This window comes from Melospiza georgiana, chromosome 16 (assembly GCF_028018845.1).
Source record: "Melospiza georgiana isolate bMelGeo1 chromosome 16, bMelGeo1.pri, whole genome shotgun sequence".
NCBI lineage: Eukaryota > Metazoa > Chordata > Aves > Passeriformes > Passerellidae > Melospiza > Melospiza georgiana.
Window position 1 is genome coordinate 15,849,323 of NC_080445.1, and position 23,508 is coordinate 15,872,830.

At 58.1% G+C, this 23,508-nt stretch overlaps 1 protein-coding gene across 5 annotated transcripts in view; it reads left to right on the top strand.

Moving 5' to 3' along the window:
- The window catches only part of LOC131090189 (ankyrin repeat and fibronectin type-III domain-containing protein 1-like), a 200,240-nt gene that overhangs the window by 142,793 nt on the left and 33,939 nt on the right, over nucleotides 1-23,508 (top strand). For 2 of the 5 annotated variants that reach the window (XM_058035382.1, XM_058035381.1), the window contains exon 5: nucleotides 13,476-13,604. The exons of 1 other annotated variant lie outside the window; for it this stretch is intronic. In XM_058035382.1, coding sequence (XP_057891365.1) covers nucleotides 13,476-13,604 — 129 coding nt within the window. Of the gene's footprint in view, nucleotides 1-6,614; nucleotides 6,901-13,475; nucleotides 13,605-23,508 lie in introns of those variants that run through there. 2 more of the 5 variants (XM_058035384.1, XM_058035385.1) reach the window with 2 other exon arrangements.

Here is a 23,508-nt window from a genome sequence, read left to right on the forward strand (position 1 = left end):
TGGCCCTCACCGCATCCCCCTGGCCCTCAGCACATCCCCGCTGCCCCTCAGCACATCCCCCTGGCCCTCAGCACATCCCCGCTGCCCCTCAGCACATCCCCCTGACCCTCAGCACATCCCCCTGACCCTCAGCACATCCCCCTGACCCTCAGCACATCCCCGCTGCCCCTCAGCACATCCCCCTGACCCTCAGCACATCCCTCTGCCCCTCAGCACATCCCCCTGACCCTCAGCACATCCCTCTGCCCCTCAGCACATCCCGGCTGCCCCTCAGCACATCCCCCTGACCCTCAGCACATCCCCCTGGCCCTCAGCACATCCCTGCTGGCCCTCACCGCATCCCCCTGGCCCTCAGCACATCCCCCTGGCCCTCAGCACATCCCTGCTGGCCCTCACCGCATCCCCCTGGCCCTCAGCACATCCCCCTGGCCCTCAGCACATCCCCACTGGCCCTCAGCAATCCCTCTGCCCCTCAGCACATCCCGGCTGCCCCTCAGCACATCCCCGCTGCCCCTCAGCACATCCCGGCTGCCCCTCAGCACATCCCCGCTGCCCCTCAGCACATCCCCGCTGCCCCTCAGCACATCCCCCTGACCCTCAGCACATCCCCCTGGCCCTCAGCACATCCCCCTGGCCTCAGCACATCCCGGCTGGCCCTCAGCACATCCCCGCTGGCCCTCAGTGCATCCCCCTGGCCCTCAGCACATCCCCGCTGGCCCTCAGCACATCCCCGCTGGCCCTCAGCACATCCCCCTGGCCTCAGCACATCCCCGCTGCCCCTCAGCACATCCCCGCTGGCCCTCAGCACATCCCGGCTGCCCCTCAGCACATCCCCATGGCCCTCAGCACATCCCGGCTGCCCCTCAGCACATCCCCCTGGCCCTCAGCACATCCCCCTGGCCCTCAGCACATCCCCGCAGCCGCTGCTGGCCGGGCCCGGCTCCCGGCAGCCCACAATAACAAAGCTTTTCCATTCCTGAGCGCCGTGGGACGCGCGGCCATGGAAAACAAGAGGCGGCTCCAGCGCCAGGGCTGCGCTCAGACTAAACAATGGCGCAGCCCCGGGCTGTCCCCGCGCAGGGAGGGCAGGCTGCGGGCACGGGCTGGGCTCGGCTCGGCACAGCTCGGCTGGGCACGGCGGGGCTGGGCACGGCTAGGCACGGCACAGCTCGGCTGGGCACGGCAGGGCTGGGCACGGCGAGGCACGGCACAGCACAGTATGGCACGGCTCAGCTCGGCTGGGCACGGCGGGGCTGGGCACGGCTTGGCTCGGCACAGCATGGCACGGCTTGGCACGGCTGGGCACGGCTCAGCTTGGCAGGGCTGCCAGCACGGCGTGCTGCTGCCTCTCCATGTGTGGGCTCAGCTGGCAGGAATGGAGAGGGGTGAAGGTCCCAAGAGGACTGAACCCCTCAGGAACCTCCTCACCCATCCTTGCTGAGGGAACATGAACAAAAACATTCGTTGGATTTCGTCCTTTTCTTTGTTTTCCCTGCTATCTTTTTAATTAGGATAAAAGCTGTAATTGGTAGTAGGGGAATTCTGAAAACCTGGCTCCTGGCAAGACAGGAGCAAGTCTGCACGTTCCTCTGACTTGGCACATGGACAATCCATCAGGCTCACACAGCCTGCTTGGAAGAGCCCGAGTGCTCCGTCCTGCTGCTCAGGAAGGAGTGATAGATATCTTCATTAAAAACAATCTCAGAGGGAAATGATAGAATTCTTAAAAACAAGCAAAGTGATGGGAATTGTGCCCAAGGAAAGGAATTTTTGACCATGTTATTTTGTAGGTTTTATTTATTTGTTGTCTGTATATGGATGGATTTTGGGGTTTAAAGTAGACTGTTAATTTTGAGAGTGAAGCACACTGGTATGTGCCAGTCATGAAATGGTCCTTGTCAATGATCTGGTTCATGGTTGGGGGTCAGAAAAGGATCTTTGTTATGTACAATCATAGGATCATGGAATGGTTTGCATTGGAAAGGACCCTAAAGCCCATCCAGTTCCCCACTCTGCCATGGGCAGGGACACCTCCCACTGTCCCAGCTTGCTCCAAGCCACGTTCAACCTGGCCTTGGGCACTGCCAGGGATCCACGGGCGGCCCCAGCTGCTCTGGGCACCCTGTGCCAGGGCCTGCCCACCTTCACAATTCCTTCCCAATATCCCATCCAGCCCTGCCCTCTGGCAGTGGGAGCCATTCCCTGTGTCCTATCCCTCCGTCCCTTGTCCCCAGCCCCTCTCCAGCTCTCCTGGAGCCCCTTTAAGCCCTGGAGGGGGCTCTGAGCTCTCCCTGGAGCTGTCTTTTCTTGGGACTGAACACCCCAGCCTGGCTCAGAGCAGAGGGGCTCCAGCCCTTGGGGCATCTCTGTGACTTCCTCTGGGTTCACTGCAGCAGCTCCAGGCTGGGGCAGCTCTGCAGGTGGGGTCTCAGCTGAGGGGACAGAATCCCCCTGCCCTGCTGCCCAGCCCAGGGGGGCTCTGAGTGCCCATGGCCGGGGCAGGTCCAGCTCTCAGCCAGCAGCACCCCCAAACCCTTCTCTAGTTTTCAGCTGTTTTACAGCACCACATGGCAACAACAGGATCTGAATGTGACAATGGCACAGGTATACAGATCCCAGCCTAAATATTGCTTGGAATCTGGAGAGAGAGGAAACTTCCTGACTGTCTTACATAGTCTCCAGGATCCCCCTCTTGCAAGGCCCTGTAGCCCCTTTTCAGACCACATCCCTGCTCGTGGGCTCTCAGCAGCACATCCTGCTGCCTCCTTGCTGTGCCCCTTTGGGATGGCTCCTGCGGGGTGGGTTTCCAGCTGGAAGGGTGGGCTCAGGGGGGAGATGATACTGATGCAGGGCCAGTCTCCCCAGTGGCACAGGCTGGCTGGGGTGCAGGATGACTCACCAGGCTGTGGCACATGTGCCCAGCATCTCTGTCACAGCACAGATGTTGGTCAGAGAGGGGACAGTTGTTATTGTCAAAATGCAAATGAGTAAAATTATTGTTTTGAGAGACAATTTTTAGGGGAAGGACATGCAAATTTACCTTCCATTCTGATTGTGCATTAGTATTAAAATGCAATGTTTGAAAGCCAAAACAAAGGAACATTTTAATTTGGGACTCATCAGATGGTTCCTTCTGCTGGGATTAGCATCATATACTTTGCATCAAATGCTCTAAGTTTGAAAAAACTCTGGTTTTCAAAGAAAACAAAAAGATGTTCTTAAAATGCCAGCCATTTCCAGGGATTCTGGCTGCTGTCAGCCGTCCTTAAGTGACTGGTCTGGTGCTGAACACTGAACAGGGCTGGTGGGAATAGGCTTTGGGGTTCAAATAGGATGTGTGGTTGGGCTCCCTCCTGGATGCTGCTTCAATTTGGCTTCTAAATAGCTTAGAAAAGTTTGGATGTTAAGGAAAATTTCTTCACTGGAAGAAATGGAAGGGTGCTTTTGCATTGGAAGGGTGCTCAGGCATTGGAAGTGGCTGCCCCAGGGCAGGGGTGGCATCACCATCCCCAGAAGGATTTAAAAGTTGTGTGGATGTGTCACCTGGGGGTATGTCTCAGTGATTGCCTTGGCGGTTCTGGGGTATGGTCAGACTGGATGATCTGAGAGGACTTTCCCACGTTAACAATTCCATGACAAGCTGGGCCAGGGTTTGCTCTGAGGCACAGGACCCCGGGTCTGGTGGGACCCTGAGCTCCCCTGGAGGGTGAGGACAGCCCTCAGCAGCAGGGGAAGGAGCGGCTGTGGGGGCAGGAGCTGCTCACAGGTGGCTGATGGAGGCTGTGCTGAAGGGATGGCTTGTGTTTCTCTCCTTGGCTTTCCATATAAAGCCCCTCCAAATAAAACCTGCCTGTCTGCAGCGCTCGGAAGCAGCTGTGCTGCTTATTTAACACACTGTGAGGTATCTCCGTCCTGCTCCCCCTGCTTCCCTTCTCCTTCTTCCTTGGAATACCGACCTGCCTCATGTTGCAGACCAGAAATAGAGACTGGCCACTGACTTGCTAATTGTAATGCAGCCTGATAATGCCAGTTATAATTAGATCAAGGTATCCAAGTCCTTTTGCTGGCAGACGTTTCTGTGACCCTGTTATCACACTTTAAATAGAGGATCCCATCTGCTCTGCCCAGCTTCTGGCTGCAGAGCCAGGACCTGCAGAGCCCAGCTTGGTCCTTTCTAGGGAACCCAGCCCAGCATCAGTCCGGGTGCCTGCATCTGCTTGGCTTGTGAAGAGTCAGGCTTGGCACAGCAGTGCTCACTGACAGGCTTTAAGCACTGATTATGGCCCCCAATATCTGGCAAATGTCAGTGACCACTGAGACTTTTGTTGTTATAAAATCCCTTCCCCAACTCCCCGGTGACCATGGCTGTGTTGGGCCAGTGAAAGGGGCTGCCCTGGGCTGTGGTTTTCAGGGGCTTGCACTCTGACCCATCTTTTCTTTACTGTTTTAGGGTAATCAGAACAATGGCTCATGTTGAGGTGAGCTGTGGTAGGGGGAGGAATGGTTTGGGGTCTCAGGATCAACTTGTCTAGAGCTGCAGCCTCATATCCCAGGGCTGTCAGACATCTCTCCTTGTTCCCTTCTGATGAGCCCTCTACATTCTTTCCTTACCCTCTCATGCAAGTCCTGTCACTCTTTCCCCATCTGCAGTACCCCCGGGGTCCCTCTCCCTGGCCTTGGGAAGCCTCAGGCTGCTGCTGCCCAGCTGTGCTGCCCTTGAGCACCCTCCCTGCTGGACCAGAACAGGCATCCCCAGCTCCGTCCCACCACACAGGGTGCTTTGGGTGTGCAGCTGTGTCCTCAGCAGTGGGTGAGCCAGGCCCTCACACAGCTCAGCCCCTCAGCACTGCATGAACCTTCTCTGCAGCTCCTTCTCTGCAGCACCACCCAACCTGCTCATCACATCCCCAGCCCTCTGGGACAGCTCATGGAGAAGTTTGGTTGAGTGGATGTGCCCGAATTCATCACTTGCTCTCAGTATGGCTGCCCACAGTTGCTCTGACATTCTGTCTGATCTGCCCTGAGCTTGTCAGGGAGGGAACTGAGACCCCCTTGAACACCAGTGTGCCCTGGGGGAGCAGAGGTTTCCTAATGTCATATCCTGCAGGCAGGCCTGGGGCTGTCACAGCAGCAGAGCTCACCAGCTAATCATGGCTGAGTCAGCCTGAGAAGTGGGACACTGAAATCCCAAAGGAAAACCAGAGACTTGGAGGAACTGGCTAAGCCAATGCTCCATCCTTTGGGTAGGAGCCAAACCTCCAGAGATGCTCTGCTGCTTTGCTAGCCCAGCTGAGCTCCATGCTGTTCCATGGGGAAGGCACCTCACTGCTGTGTTCTGGTGGACATCATCCTAGATTCCCATTTCACAGAATCCTAGAAATCTTGGAATGGTTTGGGTTGGAAGTGGCCTTCATGATAATCTTGTTCCACTCCTGTACTGTGGGCAGGGATACCTCCCACTGTCCCAGCTTGCTCCAAGCCCCATCCAGCCTGGCCTTGGATGCTTTCAAGGATCCAGGGGCAGCCACAGCTTCTCTGGGCACCCTGTGCCAGGGTCTCACCACACTATAAGCAAATAATTTCTTCCAAACATCTAATCTAAATCTCCCCTCTTTTACTTTAAAATTGTTTCTCCTTGTCCTATCACTATAAAAAGTACCCAAGTAAAAGGGCATGCTGCCTGTTTTTCAGTCCTGGGCAGTACCTGGGGAGTGGGGGCTGAGTGGGGTGCAGCAGAAGTGCAGTGTGCCATACACACAAAGGAGTTCATCAGCACAAGCTCTGGGTGGGTGACCCTGGCAGGCAGCACTGGTCACGTGCAATCATCATCTGTCCCCAAGCTGAGGAAACACATGGGGGTCCTCAGGCAGGATCCTCAGCACTTCCCAGCTCACCTGGAGCTAAGGTTTGGGCTTGGGGAGTCCCTGTGGGCAGCATCCTGTGTCAGTCCCCAAAACAGTGATGGAAGAGTTCAGTTTGTGGTTTGTGTGCCCCAGTCATGGGCACTGCTCATGGTTTGGGAGATTGAGGAGGAGGAATGTCAGCAGAGTGGAATATGTGTCTGTCTGCAGCTCAGCAGACTGCCTGCCTGGTCACCCATGAGTCCCTGAAGGTTGGACACCAGTGGCCCAAAGTGCTTTCCCTCTGCTGAGGGCAGGGGCAGAGCAGCCTGGCAGCATGGGGGTTCTTGGGGCTTCCTCCTCCAAAGCTCACCTGGGGACCCCAGAGATTTTGGTGAGACTCAGAGCAGTTTTCACCATTCCTGCTTCTGCTTTCTGCCCTTCTCAATGGGAACAGGTAGTGAGGCAGGGCCATGCAGTGTTTGGTGACCTTGCATTGCATCAGGGGTGTCACAGCAAACCCAAAGCAAGTGGAGGTGAGGCATCGCTGCCTTCTGCCTGTAGTTCCTCCACAGCTGAGCCTGGTGCTCCTCACCTGAGCCTGATCCCGCTCACCTGAGCCTGGTTCCCCTTGGCTGGGCCCTGTGTCCCTCGTCCCAGCCCGGTACCCCCATCTGAGCCCGCACAGGCTCCTGGTTATGTAAAGCCACAGCAGGCACAACCAGGAGATTCTTCAGTGTCGGAATCTGAGTCACATGGGGCTGTTTTATTTCCCCCTCTGCTAATCTCGTTTCTATAGAAACAAGATTGGGAGGAAAAAAAAATAAAAGAAAAAAAGAGCCAAGCACAGAGCAAACGAGAAACCTGAGGTGATGGGTGAGGGAAGCGGAGGTGGCAGCTGAGGAGGTCAGGCGCCGCAGATGGGAGCAGGGACCCCGCTCAGGATGGGAGTGTGCACAGAGGGGACGGGGACTCTCCCAAAGAGACGCCCCGGGATGAGCTGCTGCTCTGGCAGTGGGTGAGCCGAGCACCAAGAGCAAAGGGAGCAGAGGCTGTGCAGGTGAGTGAGCATCGCTGGCGCGGCTCACGGGCATCTGTCACTGTCCCTGTCCCTGCAGGGCACAGCTGGGCATGGCTCGCTGGCTCCTGGCCCTGGCTGCAGCTTTGGAGGCACTCTCGTGCCCGGGACCGTGGTCAGTGGGAAGGGTGCCACCGGCAGCGGGGCTCGCCAGAGCGCTGTGCGCAGCCAGCACTGACTGTGCGCTCGTGGCCGCGAGGGCTTCCAAACCCTCTCTCTCCCAACAGACTGCTCCTTGCTTGGGAAGACCCTTTCCAGCTTTGGTTATTTTCCTTCTATTTGATCCTGACTGTACCTGTGCAAATAAGCTGCTGACAGCAGCCGAGCCCCGCCGTCAGGGAGTGCAGGGCTCTGTGCCCCCAGCACTGCTCACCCCGGGCACAGCCGCCCTCCCCAGCCCGGCTGCAGCCAGGATCTGCTGGGGGTGAGCCCAGCTCAAAGCTCTTGGTGCAGGGGCTGCTCCCCAGGGATGAGGACCAGCTGAAACGCTGCTTGTTTGCCTGGGCTGCCTGTGGCTCGTCCCAGGACTGTTGCCTGTGCTGGTGGAAGAGGCTGGGAGCTGCCTGCCCACATCTGGGTTAGTTCAGAGCCACAGGCACGTGCTGGCTCCCGAGTCTCAGGATAAGGAGTGTGCATGCAACAAGTGGGAGGTTTTCCTGCCTGGATGTGCTATCTTGTGGGATGGATGGCTGGTACTCATGTGGTGTTGAGGCTTTGGCTGGGTGGGTTGGTGGGGCAGAGGTGTTGCTGGTGCTGGTCATCCTGTGCTGGTCATACTGTGCCTGGGACCAGCTCTCTCGTGACCTCGGCCGTCCCTCACCCGTGGCTTGGTGCAGTTGTGCCTGCATGGCCCCTGGTGTCCCTGCATGGCCCCTGGTGTCCCTGCCTGAACGGCCCCTGGTGTCCCTGCCTGCACGGCCCCTGGTGTCCCTGCCTGCACAGCCGTGGCAGAGTGCTGCAGGTGCCAGCTGAGGCACCTGGGCTCCTGCGGGCACATGTTCACCCCGGCAGCTGCAAACTGCCAAAAGGCTCTAGTGGATCGCCACAGGGGAGAGAGGGAGGGATGCGGAGCCCAGGGATCAGGATCGTGCTTGCCATCACTTCCCAGCTGTGGTGAGGGGAATGCGGTGGTGACTGCGAGCCCCGGCCGGATCCACGCCTGTGTGTGGCGGGTGAAGCTGGAGGATGGAGCCGGTGCCTGTGTATTTCTGTACTGAGCTTTGGGCAATGTCACTGCTCATCCGCCTGCCCGGCCAGCGAGGGGGCGGAGGACGCTGCTTCAGCCCCTTGTCCTCATCCCAGGGCAGCTGAGGGATTTGTGCGCTGGGTGCCGGGGCCGGGGCCGGCTCAGCGAGCTGCTGGAGGCACAGGCAGGATGGGGACAGGCTGCCAGCCCTCCGTGTCCGTGCCCTGCCCGCCTTCCCCAGTGCCTCGGCAGGCTGGGGGCTTTGGCAGTCACTCCTGTGGGGTTGGACTTCCAGGAAACGCGTGGGGTGAAGGGATGGATATGGGCTGTGTCACACACTGGGAGCTGTGCCCTGGGCTTAGCTGCACCCTTCCCCGTGGCCAGGCTGGCATGCAGGTGCTGCTCTGGGTACTCTGCTCATGCTGCTGGGACTCTCCCAGGCTCTCAGCACACCCCAGGCTGGGGACAGCACTGTCCCTCTGCCTCTGCCTGTCCCTGCCTGCTCTGTTCAGGGTGCTGGGTGCCATGGCTGGTGCCAGGAGGGAGTTTGCCATGCCAGACCCTGCCCCTCCCTGTGCCTGAAGCAGTGGGCTTAGGGGGCAATGTCACCCCAGGCTGTGCAGTGGCTGTCCTGCTGTTCTGGGAACGCCAGCTCTCTGCTGTCCAGAGCTTTGGAGAGAAGGGCCGAGGACGGATATTGCTGCAAGAGCCTTCAGCCCTGATAATTATTTCTGGAAAAAGATGCCGTGTTCTGACTTAAATGCTGACATGGGACTCTGAACACGTGTAATCTGGCTGACAGATGGCAAAGTCATAGAGGTGTGATTTATGATACAGCACAGTAGCTGAACAACCTTCTCTGGTTGTCAGGAGACAATTCTTCCCGGTGCTGCAGTTGATGTTCCAATTGATGGCTTTTCCCACGTGTCCCCTGGGTGTGTGGGGACTGCCTTGGCAGGTGCCAGCTGTGCCCAGTGTGCCAGCCCTGAGTGCCAGCCCTGCTGCTCCAGTGCTGAGCTGCTGCAGAGGTGCTGCCTCTGAGGCAGGCTGGGCAGGTGAGCCCGGCTGGACCTGGGGCAGTGCTGTGCAGGGGCAGGGCTGCCCTTGTGCCCATCCTGTGGCTGCCCTGAAGCTGGCTCAGGATGACAGTGGCACCTGGGGCTGCCTGTTCCCCAGAGCAGCCCTTGTGGGGCTGAGTGTGTGGTCCTGATAGGGGAGGGCACCCAAATCTTGCCCATCATATAAGCACAAGGGGAAGGATGCTGACAGCCACAGGCAGTCTGTCTCACCTGTGTGCCCTCTCCGTGCCTCAGTTTCCCTGCTTCTGCCTTAACATCCCTAATGCTGATCCTTCTTAAGGGACACGGACATCTATGAATGTTTGGAAAGCACTTGGGCAGTAACACTGTGGTCTCACAGCATCCCCCTCCCTGTGTTGGGGGCTCACCCCCACTGCCCCCACACAGTACCAGAGCTGTGGGAGCCCCCAGCCCTGGCCACAGCATCCTGGGAGCCCCCAGCCCTGGCCACAGCATCCTGGGAGCATCCCAGCCCTGGGCACACCATCCTGGGAGCATCCCAGCCCTGGGCACACCATCCTGGGAGCCCCCAGCCCTGGGCACACCATCCTGGGAGCCCCCAGCCCTGGGCACAGCATCCTGGGAGCATCCCAGCCCTGGGCACACCATCCTGGGAGCATCCCAGCCCTGGGCACACCATCCTGGGAGCATCCCAGGGCACAGCATCCTGGGAGCATCCCAGCCCTGGGCACACCATCCTGGGAGCCCCCAGCCCTGGGCACACCATCCTGGGAGCATCCCTGGGCACAGCATCCTGGGAGCATCCCAGCCCTGGGCACACCATCCTGGGAGCATCCCAGCCCTGGGCACACCATCCTGGGAGCATCCCAGCCCTGGGCACAGCATCCTGGGAGCATCCCAGCCCTGGGCACAGCATCCTGGGAGCATCCCAGCCCTGGGCACACCATCCTGGGAGCCCCCAGCCCTGGGCACAGCATCCTGGGAGCATCCCTGGGCACACCATCCTGGGAGCCCCCAGCCCTGGGCACAGCATCCTGGGAGCCCCCAGCCCTGGGCACAGCATCCTGGGAGCCCCCAGCCCCGGGCACAGCATCCTGGGAGCCCCCAGCCCTGGGCACAGCATCCTGGGAGCCCCCAGCCCCGGGCACAGCATCCTGGGAGCCCCCAGTCCTGGGCACAGCATCCTGGGAGCATCCCGGCCCTGGGCACAGCATCCTGGGAGCATCCCGGCCCTGGGCACAGCATCCTGGGAGCCCCCAGCCCTGGGCACACCATCCTGGGAGCACTCTGACGCCAGGGGACAGGGGCAGCTCAGCACAGGGGCTGGGAGCTGCCCCCAGCAGGGCCCTGGCAGAGCAGGTATGATTCATTCCCTTCTGCAGCACGGTTTATGTAAAGCAGCTCTGTATCAATTGCCAGATGATCTGTAATGTGCTCCTGGCTTCTAATTAGTGATGCTTCTGCTGGAGCTCTTGGGTCTGGCGGAGGTGAGGGAGGCTGGTTCATGGCTGGAGGAGTTGCTGGCAGCTCTCAGAGGAGGTGTTGGGCTGTCAGAGCTGTCCCAGCCATTCCTGTACCTGGCCTGTAGCAGCTGGAGGTGGTGGCCAGCAGGTCTGGGGGTGCAGTCAGCACCCCAAGGTTCTTGGTCAGCTTCTGACCCACACATGGACTGGCTTGTCTGTCCTGCCTCAGGCAGATCTGGGTACCCCCTGCTCTGGGCTGGAGAGCATCTATGGCCTGTGTCCCTGTGCCTTCCCTCGATGCCATGACTGGGGACTCACAGCAAGGCCTCATGTTCCTGAGCACCCTGGTGGCTTCTCCAGCCCCACCAGCCCACCCTGCCCCCAGGACTGACCATCCTTCATCCTTAACCCTGATGACATGGGGCACGTGGCCCTGTTTCCGCCCACCAACTCTTCTTTGGTTTTATCCAATCTGAAGGATGCAGTGGCGGCTCCTGCCGTGCTTGGGCAGGTGGGTAGATCCAGGTAAAGCCCCTGGGTGTGTGATTGTCCCTGTGGTGGCCGTTGCCAGAGCCCTGTAGCAGCCTCACAGAGGCCCTTGTGGCAGGGGCTGCATTCCTGCATCTGTGCAGGGCAGCGAGCCTTTCCCAGCCCCTCTCCCTGCAGGGTGGGAGCGTGGCTGGAATCCTGCAGGGAGAGTGCTGGAGGTGGGCTCAGCACAGCACGCAGGGCAGGATTCTGCAGGCAGGCCCCACATAAACACCCTGATCCCTGCAGGCTGGCAGGAGCTCCTCTGGGCAGGTGGGAAGGGTCAGGAGCAGCCAAATGCCACTGGGGAGGTGCTGTAGGGAGCCAGCAGCCCCTGCTCCCGCTGCCAGCCCCATTGCTGGGCCAGCCCTGCTCATCCTGGTGTCCACACCGTGCCTGGGGCTGCTGCAGAGCCTTGGCTGGCTGTGCCCACTTCTCACCCCTCCCCAAATGGGATCTGCTCCATCCCAGTGAGCTCTGACACCAGATGAAAGGGGAGTGAGGAGGTGGGGATGGGGCTGGTGCCTGGCTCTGCTCTGTGGGCACCAGGATCACTCCTCTTCATCCTCTTCCTCCGGCTGTGAGTGGGGGAAGTTAGGGTTTGGGTTTCTTGTTGGGTTTCTTTTAAGGCAAACCCCATCCTTTACATCAAAGTAGGATTTTTTCTCAAGAATGTAAAGAATTGCCCTGGAAGGTCTGAACAGCTCTTTGCTGGCAGGGACTGGAGAGACAAGAGCCCTCTCCAGAAAGCTGTCTCCACACCATCCCCAGCAACAGCAATTCATAAGCTGAAAAATAAATCAATAACCAGTTAATGAATTGAAGATGTCTGTGTTTAAAATGTATCAGGGAAAAAACTGTTAGCTGGTCGGGGCTGGCCTAATTACTGTGAGGAAAGGCAGGGAGCTCTCAGTTCTGAGAAACAGCTTCTCTTTTTCTTTGGAGGTATTTGGAGAGGAGAGGAGAGGAGAGGAGAGGAGAGGAGAGGAGAGGAGAGGAGAGGAGAGGAGAGGAGAGGAGAGGAGAGGAGAGGAGAGGAGAGGAGAGGAGAGGAGAGGAGAGGAGAGGAGAGGAGAGGAGAGGAGAGGAGAGGAGAGGAGAGGAGAGGAGAGGAGAGGAGAGGAGAGGAGAGAGGATTTGCTTTAGTAATGTGTGTAGGTTCAAAGTTCCCCCCAGCCCTGTCCTTCATCCCCTGGCACCTCTGTCAAATCCCTCCTGTCCCTTCCATGCCCGGCCCGGGCTGGCTGAGCGGTGGGAGCAGGTTGTGCTGGCACACGGATGGACGGGAGGCAGTGCCTGTGTCAGTGTGTGTGGCAGGGCTGGCACTCAGCCCCGTGCCTGGTCGTGTGCCCCAGTCTGGTGTCCCAGCTCCCTGGGCTTGTCCTGCCTTGCTCTGGGCTGGCAGCAGGGACAGGCTGTGCCCCGTGCCCAGCCTGGGCTCCGGGGGTGCCACCATTGGCACGGGGGCTCTGGGGGTGCCACCCTCAGCACAGGGGCTCTGGGGGTGCCACCCTCGGCATGGGGGGCTCTGGGGGTGCCACTCTTGGCACGGGGGCTCTGGGGCTCTGTGTGCCAGGGGGAGGCAGAGGGCTGAGGGTTTCTGTGGGGCAGGTGCCTTCCCAGCCTGTCTCAGCCTGTGAGCCCTGTGCCATGGGCTTGGACACAGGGCAGATGTGCCCTGGGCCAGCAGCTCTCCCTGCACAGGGCTGGCATGGGCTGGGATGTGCAGCAGCTCCAGAGCCTGTGGATGTGCCTTTCCCAGGTGCCAGGGGCTGGCAGTGCCGCCCACCTGCGGGGAAGGGGCTTTGTCAGCACAGACAGGTCCTGCAGTTGAATCCATTTGCTCCCACACGTTTCTGTTTCTGTCTCCAGAACCTCTCTGATGTGGGCTGATTTCCATGTCAGCCCTGCTCAGGGAAGCTGTTCTGGTGCTTGGGAGGCCACAGGGGCTCCAGGGTTTCTCTGAAGGAGCATGTGGCCTTTGATTCAGTTGCTTTGCTTCTCCCCACTGACTGTCCCTGGCTGTTTCTCGGTGCTGGCTGTCACCTGTTGGAGCTTGGGGAGGAATGCACAGCCTGGGGAGGTGATTTGGCTGCACAGGGAGCAGGGCCTGGCTCTCTCAGCCTTCCAGGCTGCAGCTCCAGTTTGGCTGACACGGGCCTGTGCTGGTCCTGGCCTGCTGAGCAACACAACCGTGCTGCTCTGCTGCCCCTGCACTGCCACCCCCAGGGCTGGTGCCTGCCCTGGGAGCCCCCTCCTTTCAGCACTGAGCACTCCTGGCTGTGCCCCGGTGTGCCCAGCGCTGCAGGGCCATTAACACCTCTCCTCTCCCCTCCCCAGGTCGGAGAGCAGCCTCGCTAGGTTTGCCCACCGCTTGTCGGTGAAGCAGAAGCAGGAGAAGAGAAGGAAAGCTGAGTATGGCTCGGCCGAGCTGTCTGCCTTCCGGCCCAGGTCTCTGAGCATTGAATGGTAAGAGCTGCAGAACAGGGCTGGGACAAAGCTTCTGCCTCTCCAGTCACCTCCTGTCCCCTTTTCCCGCTGCTGCCATGGTCACAGCGGTGTCCCATGGGACAACGACCCCCCAAACCCCTGCACCTGCTGCAGAGGCCTCCAAGGTGTCAAACGAGGGCCAACCCCCAGCTGAGGGTCTGTCAGAGCTCATGTGGGTAAAGGGAGTGTCTGCACAGGAGTACAGAGCCTCTGGCAACACCCACCACTGCCCCCTTCCCTTCCCTTCCCTTCCCTTCCCTTCCCTTCCCTTCCCTTCCCTTCCCTTCCCTTCCCTTCCCTTCCCTTCCCTTCCCTTCCCTTCCCTTCCCTTCCCTTCCCTTCCCTTCCCTTCCCTTCCCTTCCCTTCCCTTCCCTTCCCTTCCCTTCCCTTCCCTTCCCTTCCCTTCCCTTCCCTTCCCTTCCCTTCCCTTCCCTTCCCTTCCCTTCCCTTCCCTTCCCTTCCCTTCCCTTCCCTTCCCTTCCCTTCCCTTCCCTTCCCTTCCCTTCCCTTCCCTTCCCTTCCCTTCCCTTCCCTTCCCTTCCCTTCCCTTCCCTTCCCTTCCCTTCCCTTCCCTTCCCTTCCCTTCCCTTCCCTTCCCTTCCCTTCCCTTCCCTTCCCTTCCCTTCCCTTCCCTTCCCTTCCCTTCCCTTCCCTTCCCTTCCCTTCCCTTCCCTTCCCTTCCCTTCCCTTCCCTTCCCTTCCCTTCCCTTCCCTTCCCTTCCCTTCCCTTCCCTTCCTTAGAGGTGACCTGCTAAGGATATTTAAAAGAGCTGGAAATTGCATTGCTTTCTGCTTCCTTAGATGGATAAAGGAGGGTAAAACTTAAAAAAAAGAAAAAAAAAAAGAAAAAAGAAAAGTGCTTGGAAATTGCAAGAATGTTGAATTTGGTTTTCAATTTCCCTGCTTTTTTTGGAGATCTTTCTGGCATTTATTGTGTGTTCTAGCACTTCAGTGTGAGGCTGTGGAACCATCCTCAAAGGCTTCCTTTATCTGAGGTTCCTTGAGCATCAAAGCTCACCAGATATTAATGAACCAAAGAATTCAGGATATTTGAGGACAGACTGCTTTCCTCTACACTTACACAACTTTCTTCCCTTTGCTAAGAGGATGTCATGAGGAAACCTGGTCTGCAATTACTCTCAATCTCCCAAAGAGACAAATATGTGAATTTGTAATGTAGCAAATAGGGAAACAACAGAGAGCTCATTAAAAACCATCAGAATTTGTCTTTATTCATAACAAAGGAGCATGAGAAGCCAGCAAATCTCTTTCCTCTCTAAATGTGTCTTTGAAGCCCCCGGGTCCCAGTTTAGCCCTGTTGGGGGATATTTGTGGTACATTTCCCCCACTCCACAATGTTTTCCTGGGGGAAACCATCTGTCTTGCATTTGGCACAGCACCTTGTGCAGCGAGGACTCGCGGCAGTGGCAGACGATGCTCTTTTGGGATTCAGCCTGGGAAGGAGCTGTGCCTGAGGAGGGGCTGCCTTTGCCTTGGAGGTGCTGTGGGCCCTCCTGGGGCTGAGGGACACAGCCCTGATGTCCCCATCCTGCAGGACACAGGCACAGCCAGGCAGGACTCCCACCCTGTGCTGGGGTTTTCTCCATGGCTTGGAGATACCTTGGGCTCGATCAGACACCACCAGGGCAGCCAGGATGGGGTGGCTCAGGCTGCTGGAGCTCAGGGCTGGCAGGGCACAGAGGAGGAGTCACCCCAGAGGGGCACAGTGGTGAGGGGTGGCAGTGGGCTGAGGACCCTGCCTGCTGCCTGCTCCCATCCATCTCAGGGCCTCAGAGAGGCATTCAGAGAGTGTCCCAGCCTTCTCTGCAGCTGTGACCTGGCCTTTTCCTTGGTGTGAAACAGCTTTTCTGTGTTCCCTGTACACCACCAGGGATCTCTGCTCATCACAGCAGGATCAGCACCCTCAGTTAGTCACTCAGACCATCCTGGGCTGCATGTGAAGCTGCTCTTCAGTGCCCTGGCTGGGAAACTTGGCTCATATCCTGGCAAATCTACAGATCTAACTTGTCTTTCAGAGCAAATACCTACCCCCATCAAATCTGTCTGTATTGACAGCCCCGGATTCCCACTGCATCCTTTCACCTGCCTCTGCACCGAGGTGAGCACCCACCCTGTGTGTGATGGGTTCAGCTCATCCCACATGGGCAGCAGTGGCATGGAAGAGCAATGGACCACGTTTTCCCAAATCAGCAGCTTCTGAGAATCCTGCCCATCCTTACCTCAAGGCTTGAAGGCAAAGGACAGCTTCTCAACCTGCTGTTGCCTGTTGCCAAGGAGGAGGTAGAAAAGCATGATATCATCTGTGCTCTTTGCTTTGAAAAGCTGGGTCTGGGACAGGGATTAGAGTTTCCTGCTTGAAATTCCCACCAAGGCATTGTCAGTGCAACCCATCCCCACACGGGGCAAGCTGAGCCAGTTTTCCAGTGTTCCCCATTATTCAGATGCTCAGGTAGGGGTGGATGGAGCTGAGGTAGAAGTGAAGGAGTCTAACACTGTGTTCCTGCCCCGAGCACAGCCAGGTAGGACAGGACACAGATCCTTCACCTCCCCTTGGCCCTTCTCCAGTGCCAGGAGCCCCAGGCCAGGGGGCGATGCAGTTCTTGCTGCCACAACAAGCGAGGGGCTGGATGTCCTTTGCTGCTGCCCAGCCCAGGGGTGCTCCCAAGGCAGTGTGTGTGTCCATCAGAGCCCATGTCCCTGGCTCAGGGGACACTGGTGGCACAAGGCAGCTCTATTGCCATGGCATGTGTCCCTGTGCTGCAGCAGGCCCTGCTCCCAGCCCGGCCAGCAGCAGCGAAGCCCTGTTAGTTCCACTTATTAAAAACAAAATTGCTGGGGGAAGGGAGAGAAGGCAGAGAAAAAGTGAAGTATTGAGAAAACACTTCTTTCATTCATACGTTGTTTGCTGAAATAAATACTTCATTATTAGGCCTTTTTTAGGGTATTTTTTTTAAAGCCAGCGCCACAAAGTCCCCAGTGTTCGGGCCTGTGAATGTGCTGGATCACCTCAGCCCATGGCTCCCTGTGCTGGTGTCCTGCTGTCAGAGGTGCTGGAGAGGAGCTTTCCCAGTCTTTGGGAGAAACCTGGGGGCTGCACGTGTCAGGTTTTGCCCAGGTTTGCTGATTCCCTTCTCCTCTTTGCTCCATGGTGTGTGCTGGCTCACCAAGGCAGCTTCTGCTCCAAATGAGGCAAAAGTAACTTAGGCAAGGAAGTATTTGGGATTTTGTTTATTACAGCTCTGCTTTCTGTGATCTCTGGTCCTAATCTAGCTCCCAAGCCTAAATAGCACAAGGCTACACTAAAGCACTCTTGACTTGAAGCTCACCACATTCTGCTGATGGGGTGAAGATGAAAGCTGGTGATTCCCATGGAGTCCTCACCATGTCCTACAGCAATGTCAAAACCCCAGCAATCCCTGTTCTCCCCACTTAGAGTGAGCAGAGGCCTCCTCCAGTGCCTGTTACCTGAGATGTGCCCCACATCTCCCTCTTAAGTGAGGTTTAGTCCAATGGAAGGGCTGTGATCCTTGGTTTGCCCTTGTGTGAGCAGAGCTCACAGAGGGAGCCTCTGTTCTCTCTTGCATCCTCTCAGCTCCATTGCTCATTGGGACTTTCAGCCCTGCAGGTTTGTCTTTCTGAAATCCTTTTGTCCCTTCCTTTTCCTTTTTAGCTCTAGCTCTGGTTTTCCTTCTGTTTGTTCCTGAGTTTGCTTTCCCCCCACGCTCCTTTTCCCATACTCACCACTTGTTCACGCTGATTTCCCTTTGTTTTCTTCGTCATTGCTTACTCACTGCTTTTCCTCTCCGTGCTCCTGGCATTCTCCCTGTCAGACAGCCTCCCTGTGATCCGTGGTTGGAATGGCCTATTCCCATGGTGCCAGGAGAAATGCAGCATTCCTGCCTCCTTCCCCCCGTGCCCTTATCTCGTGGTGCTCCTTGGCTGCCCACCCTGTGCTGGCAGCAGCGTCTCAGTTCCTGTGACAGGCTCAGCCCTGCCTGCAGCTCAGTTCCTGCCTGACCCTTGGCTCCTCACTTGGATGCTCAGGGAGCTGCCAGCCCAACAGCCACCCTGCAGACCACACAGGCCTGGGTGGAAGGTGCCAAGTGAGCTGGAGCCACCAGGCATGGGAACCTCGCTGGCACCATCTGGTTGGTGGAGGTGGCACATGACTCTGCTGCGCTCTGACTTGTGTTTTGGGTTTGGTTGTAAAGAAGTTTTTTAAGGGAACTGTTTTCATGGAAGTTATTTAAAGTGTAATATTTCCCCTCTGAGTGGTCTCTGTTGGTGTGGAGGTTCTCCCTGGATGGCTGGGTATGGAATCTCTGCTGTGGAACTGCCTGCAGCATTGGTGCTGTTGCTGCTGTGGGCAAGCAGCCAGGTGATCTGTCCCCATCCACAGGATCCTTTCCTCCTGGCACCAAGTGCTGTGGTCCTGGTGGAGCTGCAGGGCTTGGAGGAAGTGCTGAGCTGCCAACTGATCCATGCCACTGTTGCAGGGGACTGCTGCTGTTGCACAGCTCCCTGAGAGCCTGCTGCTGTTCCCACAGCTGTCCACAGTCATCTGGGGCTATCCCCAGGACTCTCTGTGTGACATTTGTCCCTTTGCCAAGGCAGCCAGCGCAAAGTGAGTTGTCATCAACTTTTTGGGAGGCAGAGTAGCAGCACCATGAAGACGGTGGGCTCAGAGCTCCTCCAGGTTTCACAGCCCTGCTCGAGCTGTCTCACTCCAGGAAAGTCTTGGAGCTCTTTCTCTTCCCAGACCAGGAAGCTCTTCACCTGAGTGAGGGAAAACCAGGGAAATGAGGCCCTGAGCCCTGCAGTGGAAGGGAAGGAATGAGAGAGCCTGGGAGCTGTGGGAGCAGGGAGATGCTTTGGGCAGGCTGAGCTGCGGGCACGGCCTTGGCAGCGCTTCCTGTGGGGAGCCAACCTTGGAGGGCATCACACCCCATCCCGGGGTGCCAGAGGGGGGTGAGGTGACACAGAGCCCTGGGGTGACACACAGCCTGAGGTGACACAGAGCCTGAGGTGACACAGAGCCCCGGGGTGACACACAGCCCTGAGGGGACACACAGCACAAGGTGACACACAGCCCAAGGTGACGCACAGACACACAGCCCGCACGTGACACACAGCCCCAAGGTGACCCACAGCCTGAGGTGACACACAGCCCCCAGGTGACACACAGCCCGAGGTGACACACAGCACAAGGTGACACACAGACACACAGCCCGAGGTGACACACAGCACAAGGTGACACACAGCCTGAGGTGACACACAGCCCGAGGTGACACACAGCACAAGGTGACACACAGCCCTGAGAGGACACACAGCCCTGAGGGGACACACAGCCTGAGGTGACACACAGCCTGAGGGGACACACAGCACAAGGTGACACACAGCCCTGAGGGGACACACAGCACAAGGTGACACACAGCCTGAGGTGACACACAGCCTGAGGTGACACACAGCACAAGGTGACACACAGCCTGAGGGGACACACAGCCCTGAGGGGACGCACAGCCTGAGGTGACACACAGCCCCAGCCCAGGTCCGGCCGGCTGTGCTGAAACGAAACGCGAGGCGCTTTGTCTCAACTGGGAGCGCTTTAAGGCCTCGCTGGGGAACAATGGCCAAGCTATGGGGTCATTTGTTCTGGTATTTCAGCAGCTCCTCATGATTTATGGGATGTTTTGTTCTGCTGCTTGTCTTAGCTTCCCCCTCTCCACCCTCCCCGTCTCCATCCCTTCTCCATTTCAGCTTCTCCTCCCCCCGCTCCCAGTTCCCCTAATAGCTGTGGAGCCTCTGTGCCTTACGCAGTCATGGTGTCTGTGACTTATTGAATTAGCCGGGTGGGAGCTGCGCTGCCGCACCGTGCCGGCCTGTCCGGGCTGTCCGGGCTCTGCCGGGCTGTCCGGGCTGTGCCGGGTTCTGCCTGGCTGTCTGGGCTGTCCGGGCTCTGCCGGGCCCTGCCGGGTTGTGCCGGGCTGTGCCGGGCTGTGCCGGGCTGTCCGGGCTCTGCCGGGCTGTCCGGGCTGTCCGGGCTGTGCCGGGTTCTGCCTGGCTGTCTGGGCTGTCCGGGCTCTGCCGGGCCCTGCCGGGTTGTGCCGGGCTGTGCCGGGCTGTGCCGGGCTGTCCGGGCTCTGCCGGGCTGTCCGGGCTGTCCGGGCTGTGCCGGGTTCTGCCTGGCTGTCTGGGCTGTCCGGGCTCTGCCGGGCCCTGCCGGGTTGTGCCGGGCTGTGCCGGGCTGTGCCGGGCTGTGCCGGGCTGTGCCGGGCCCTGCCGGGCTGTCCGGGCAGTCCGGACTGTCCGGGCTGTCTGGGCTATCCGGGCTCTCCGGGTTCTGCCGGGCTCTGCCGGGTTCTGCCGGGTTCTGCCGGGTTCTGCCGGGCCCTGCCGGCCTGTCCGGGCTCTCCGGGCCCTGCCGGCCTGTCCGGGCTCTGCCGGGCTCTGCCGGGCCCTGCCGGGGTGCCCGGGCTCCTGGGGGCCGGGCCTCTCACCCGGGGCTCGGTGCAGCCGCAGCTTCCCCCGTGTGGCAGATGGACAGATGGACATTGCCATCAGCAGGACCCTGCAAAGTTGGTGCAGAGGCGATGGATGTGGCCAAGAGAAGCTGCAGCCCCAGCGAACAAGGAGGGCTCTGTCTGCAGAGACACCCGAGGTGCAGGGGCTCTGCTGGCTGTCCTGGTGTGCCATCCTCTCTGGCAGTGAGGTGTGTGAGGGGCTCTGCTGGCTGTCCTGCTGTGCCATCCTCTGTGGCACTGAGGTGTGTGAGCAGCTCTGCTGGCTGTCCTGCTGTGCCATCCTCTCTGGCACTGAGGTGTGTGAGCAGTTCTGCTGGCTGTCCTGCTGTGCCATCCTCACCTCCCCTCTGTGGCACTGAGGTGTGTGAGCAGCTCTGCTGGCTGTCCTGCTGTGCCATCCTCACCTCCCCTCTGTGGCACGGAGGTGATGCCAGATGGGGAGCCCCAGGGTTCCTGGTGCTGAGCTGCACATGGGACAGTGAGGTTCAAGAGCTTGGTTGTGTCCCTGGCAGCCTGAGAATGGCATGGCCGGTGCCTCGGGATGCACTGGGGAGCAGGGGATCACATCCCCTCCCCAGGGACAATGATTGAACAGTGACTGTGAGGGACATGCTGATGGGGTGGGGAGGAGCAAGCCCTCCAAACATCCCTGAAAGTCAGATTACCCTCAGGAGAGCATTGGAAAGAAACAATTTACTTGAGGAAGATCACTTTTTATCCTCATTTTCTGAGTTGCCTGCAGGCAGGCAGAGGCTGGAGGGCAGCTGGTGGTCCCTGGGACTGGCGTGGAGCTGCAGCCACTCCTTAGCCCCGAGGTAGCTTTGGCAGAGGAGCCAGGTCCCTGCAGCCCCGCTCTTGCTGCCTCATGCTGCCAGCAGGGAGCTGGGAGCATCCTGACCTACGGTGCAGGTGGGAAAGGAGAGATCTTGTGCCTCCCCTCCTGGTGCCACAAGCCTCTGGGAGCCCAGTTTTCCTCCTGTTCTCAGGAGAGGCAGCTCAGCTTGTGATTAGGATGAGGCTGGAGAGGTTGGGAGCAGAGCAGGGCCTGGAGCCTCTCTGTGCTGCCGCAGGCTCCAGCAGGTCCAGCACGCTCTCCTCCATTTGTTTCTCGTGTCGCTGCTGTGGGAGAAATTGAGTCCTCTGGGGAAGCAACAGAAGGAAAATGTTCAGGGAAGACTGATGTCCAGGTTCTCCCTGTCTGGGACCAGAGCCCTCAGCCAGATCCCTTCCTCTCTGAGAGCTCAGGCAACAAATAACATTTAAAAGACAAATATAAACTATTGTGCTGATTTGGTGCTCTGGCCGCTTCCCTCTGCTGGTAGCTGATACCTCCAATAAGATTATTTCTCAGGCCATTACCCTCAGCACATTTTAATTTCTCTCAAACAGCCCAATGGCCTGATTTGTTTTCTTTTATTGTCATCATCCCTCTGCAATTTCCCATGGCCAGGATTTGCAAAGCAGGATGGGTGCCTTGGTCCTTGCTGAAGAGCGGAGGATGCTCTTCATCCTGCAGGATCTCCACTGGTTCTTCTACATGAACTTGCCTCTGCCTGGAAGCTGCCAGTGGATTTCCACAGCAGGCAACCCAAGCCCCATGGATATACTGGGGAAATTGCAGAGATGCCACAATCCTTGGTATGAAAGGGAAACCTCATGGGTATCTAAATCTCAGTGCTAGTCAAACCTTTCCACACCACCTGGTATTCCCATGGAATCCCAGCATGGTTTGGGTTGGAAGAGACCTTAAAGCCCATCCCATTCCACCCCCTGCCATGGCAGGGACACCTCCCACTGTCCCAGGCTGCTCCCAGCCCTGCCCAGCCTGGCCTTGGGCACTGCCAGGGATCCAGGGGCAGCCACAGCTGCTCTGGGCACCCTGTGCCAGGGCCTGCCCACCCTCACAGGGAACAATTCCTTCCCAATATCTACCATAAACCTTCTGGTGTGAAGTCATTCCCCCGTATTCATTACCAATGGTGCCAGTGCAGTGGATTGGGAAGGCTGTTGCTCTCCCAGCCCCCTTATTCAGCACACAAAAGTATCTCAGTATGCTTCTTTTACTGGCAATATCCATAATAGTCCTGGTTTCCTGCTACTGGTCAGGTGTTTGGATCTCCAGCCATGAACCTCCTTCTCCATGAGCCACTTTGGACTTGGGGAAGGGCAGTGTGGAGGAGTTGCATGTCTTGAGCAACTCCAGCAAGGGCAGCAGCACACTCCAGTTCTGGAATGCCAGTCTCCCTCCATCCCTGGAAGCAGAAGGGATCACTGGTCCTGCTGCTGATGCTTCTGGAGACATTGGGTCAGGAAACACAGAAGCATGGACATAGCCAGATAGTCCTGACAGCTGGCACTTCCAAGGTGTTCCAGTACTTTTAATCCTTCCTTGTCCCTTGAGCAGTGGCAGTCTCTGTTGGGCAGGTTTCTCATGCTCTTAGAGAGTTTCCTCTGGCAGAGACAATTCTGCCTGCCAGGGCTCCAGACACCTCCTGTTTATCTTCCTGGAGAGTATCTCACAGTGCCAGGTTGATATTGGATCTACTGGCTTGGATGCTGGCAGGATGGGCAGTGCTCTGTGGGGAGGCCAAATGGGAGGGAGGAGTCAGCCCAGGACACTGGGACAAGGAGGACCATGTCCTTGGGTGTGCTGGGACCTCTTTCCACCTGTGATGGAGTCTTATGGCACACTAGCTCTTGCCCATCCCTCATACCCACCCTTCCTGTGTGGGCTGGAACCTTTTTGGGGAAGTTGGCCTCCACATCTGCTGAGCCTTATGCCTGGTGGAGGTCAGAGAGGGAAATTATGTTCCCTTCCACTCCTGACTTCCACATTTCCTCCCTTTCTCCTGAAAATTAAACTATTCATCCATCCACCCCAGCAGTTTCCTCCCCAGGGACATTCATCTCCCTGTCTCATTTTACCTTTGTTACCTTTATTTTTCTGGTGACAGGGAAGGTCAGACAGGGATGATCTTCTGCCACAAGGAGCTGCTGGGCAATGTGGAGGAGAATTTTCCCTGCAGGCAGTGCCAGATAGTGCAGATCTGATAGATTTCAGGCCAGGAAAAGGCAAGGATCATGCCTGGCTTTGTCCAAGGTGGAACTGGACACTTGGCAGCAGCTGCCAGTGTCACCCTGAGGACTTGCCTGTGGTCTTCACCCTACCCACAGTGCAGAGCTTCACCTGAGCCCCCTCCAGGTCTGTTCAGAGTCTGGTTTCCATCCAAGAAGTGTCCCAGGGCTCATCAGGCAGTAACCAGGACACAAATCTCATGCCAGTGGTCAGGGCAGGGTCCTTGCTAATGGTTTCATTCAGTCACAGAATCATGGAGTGGGC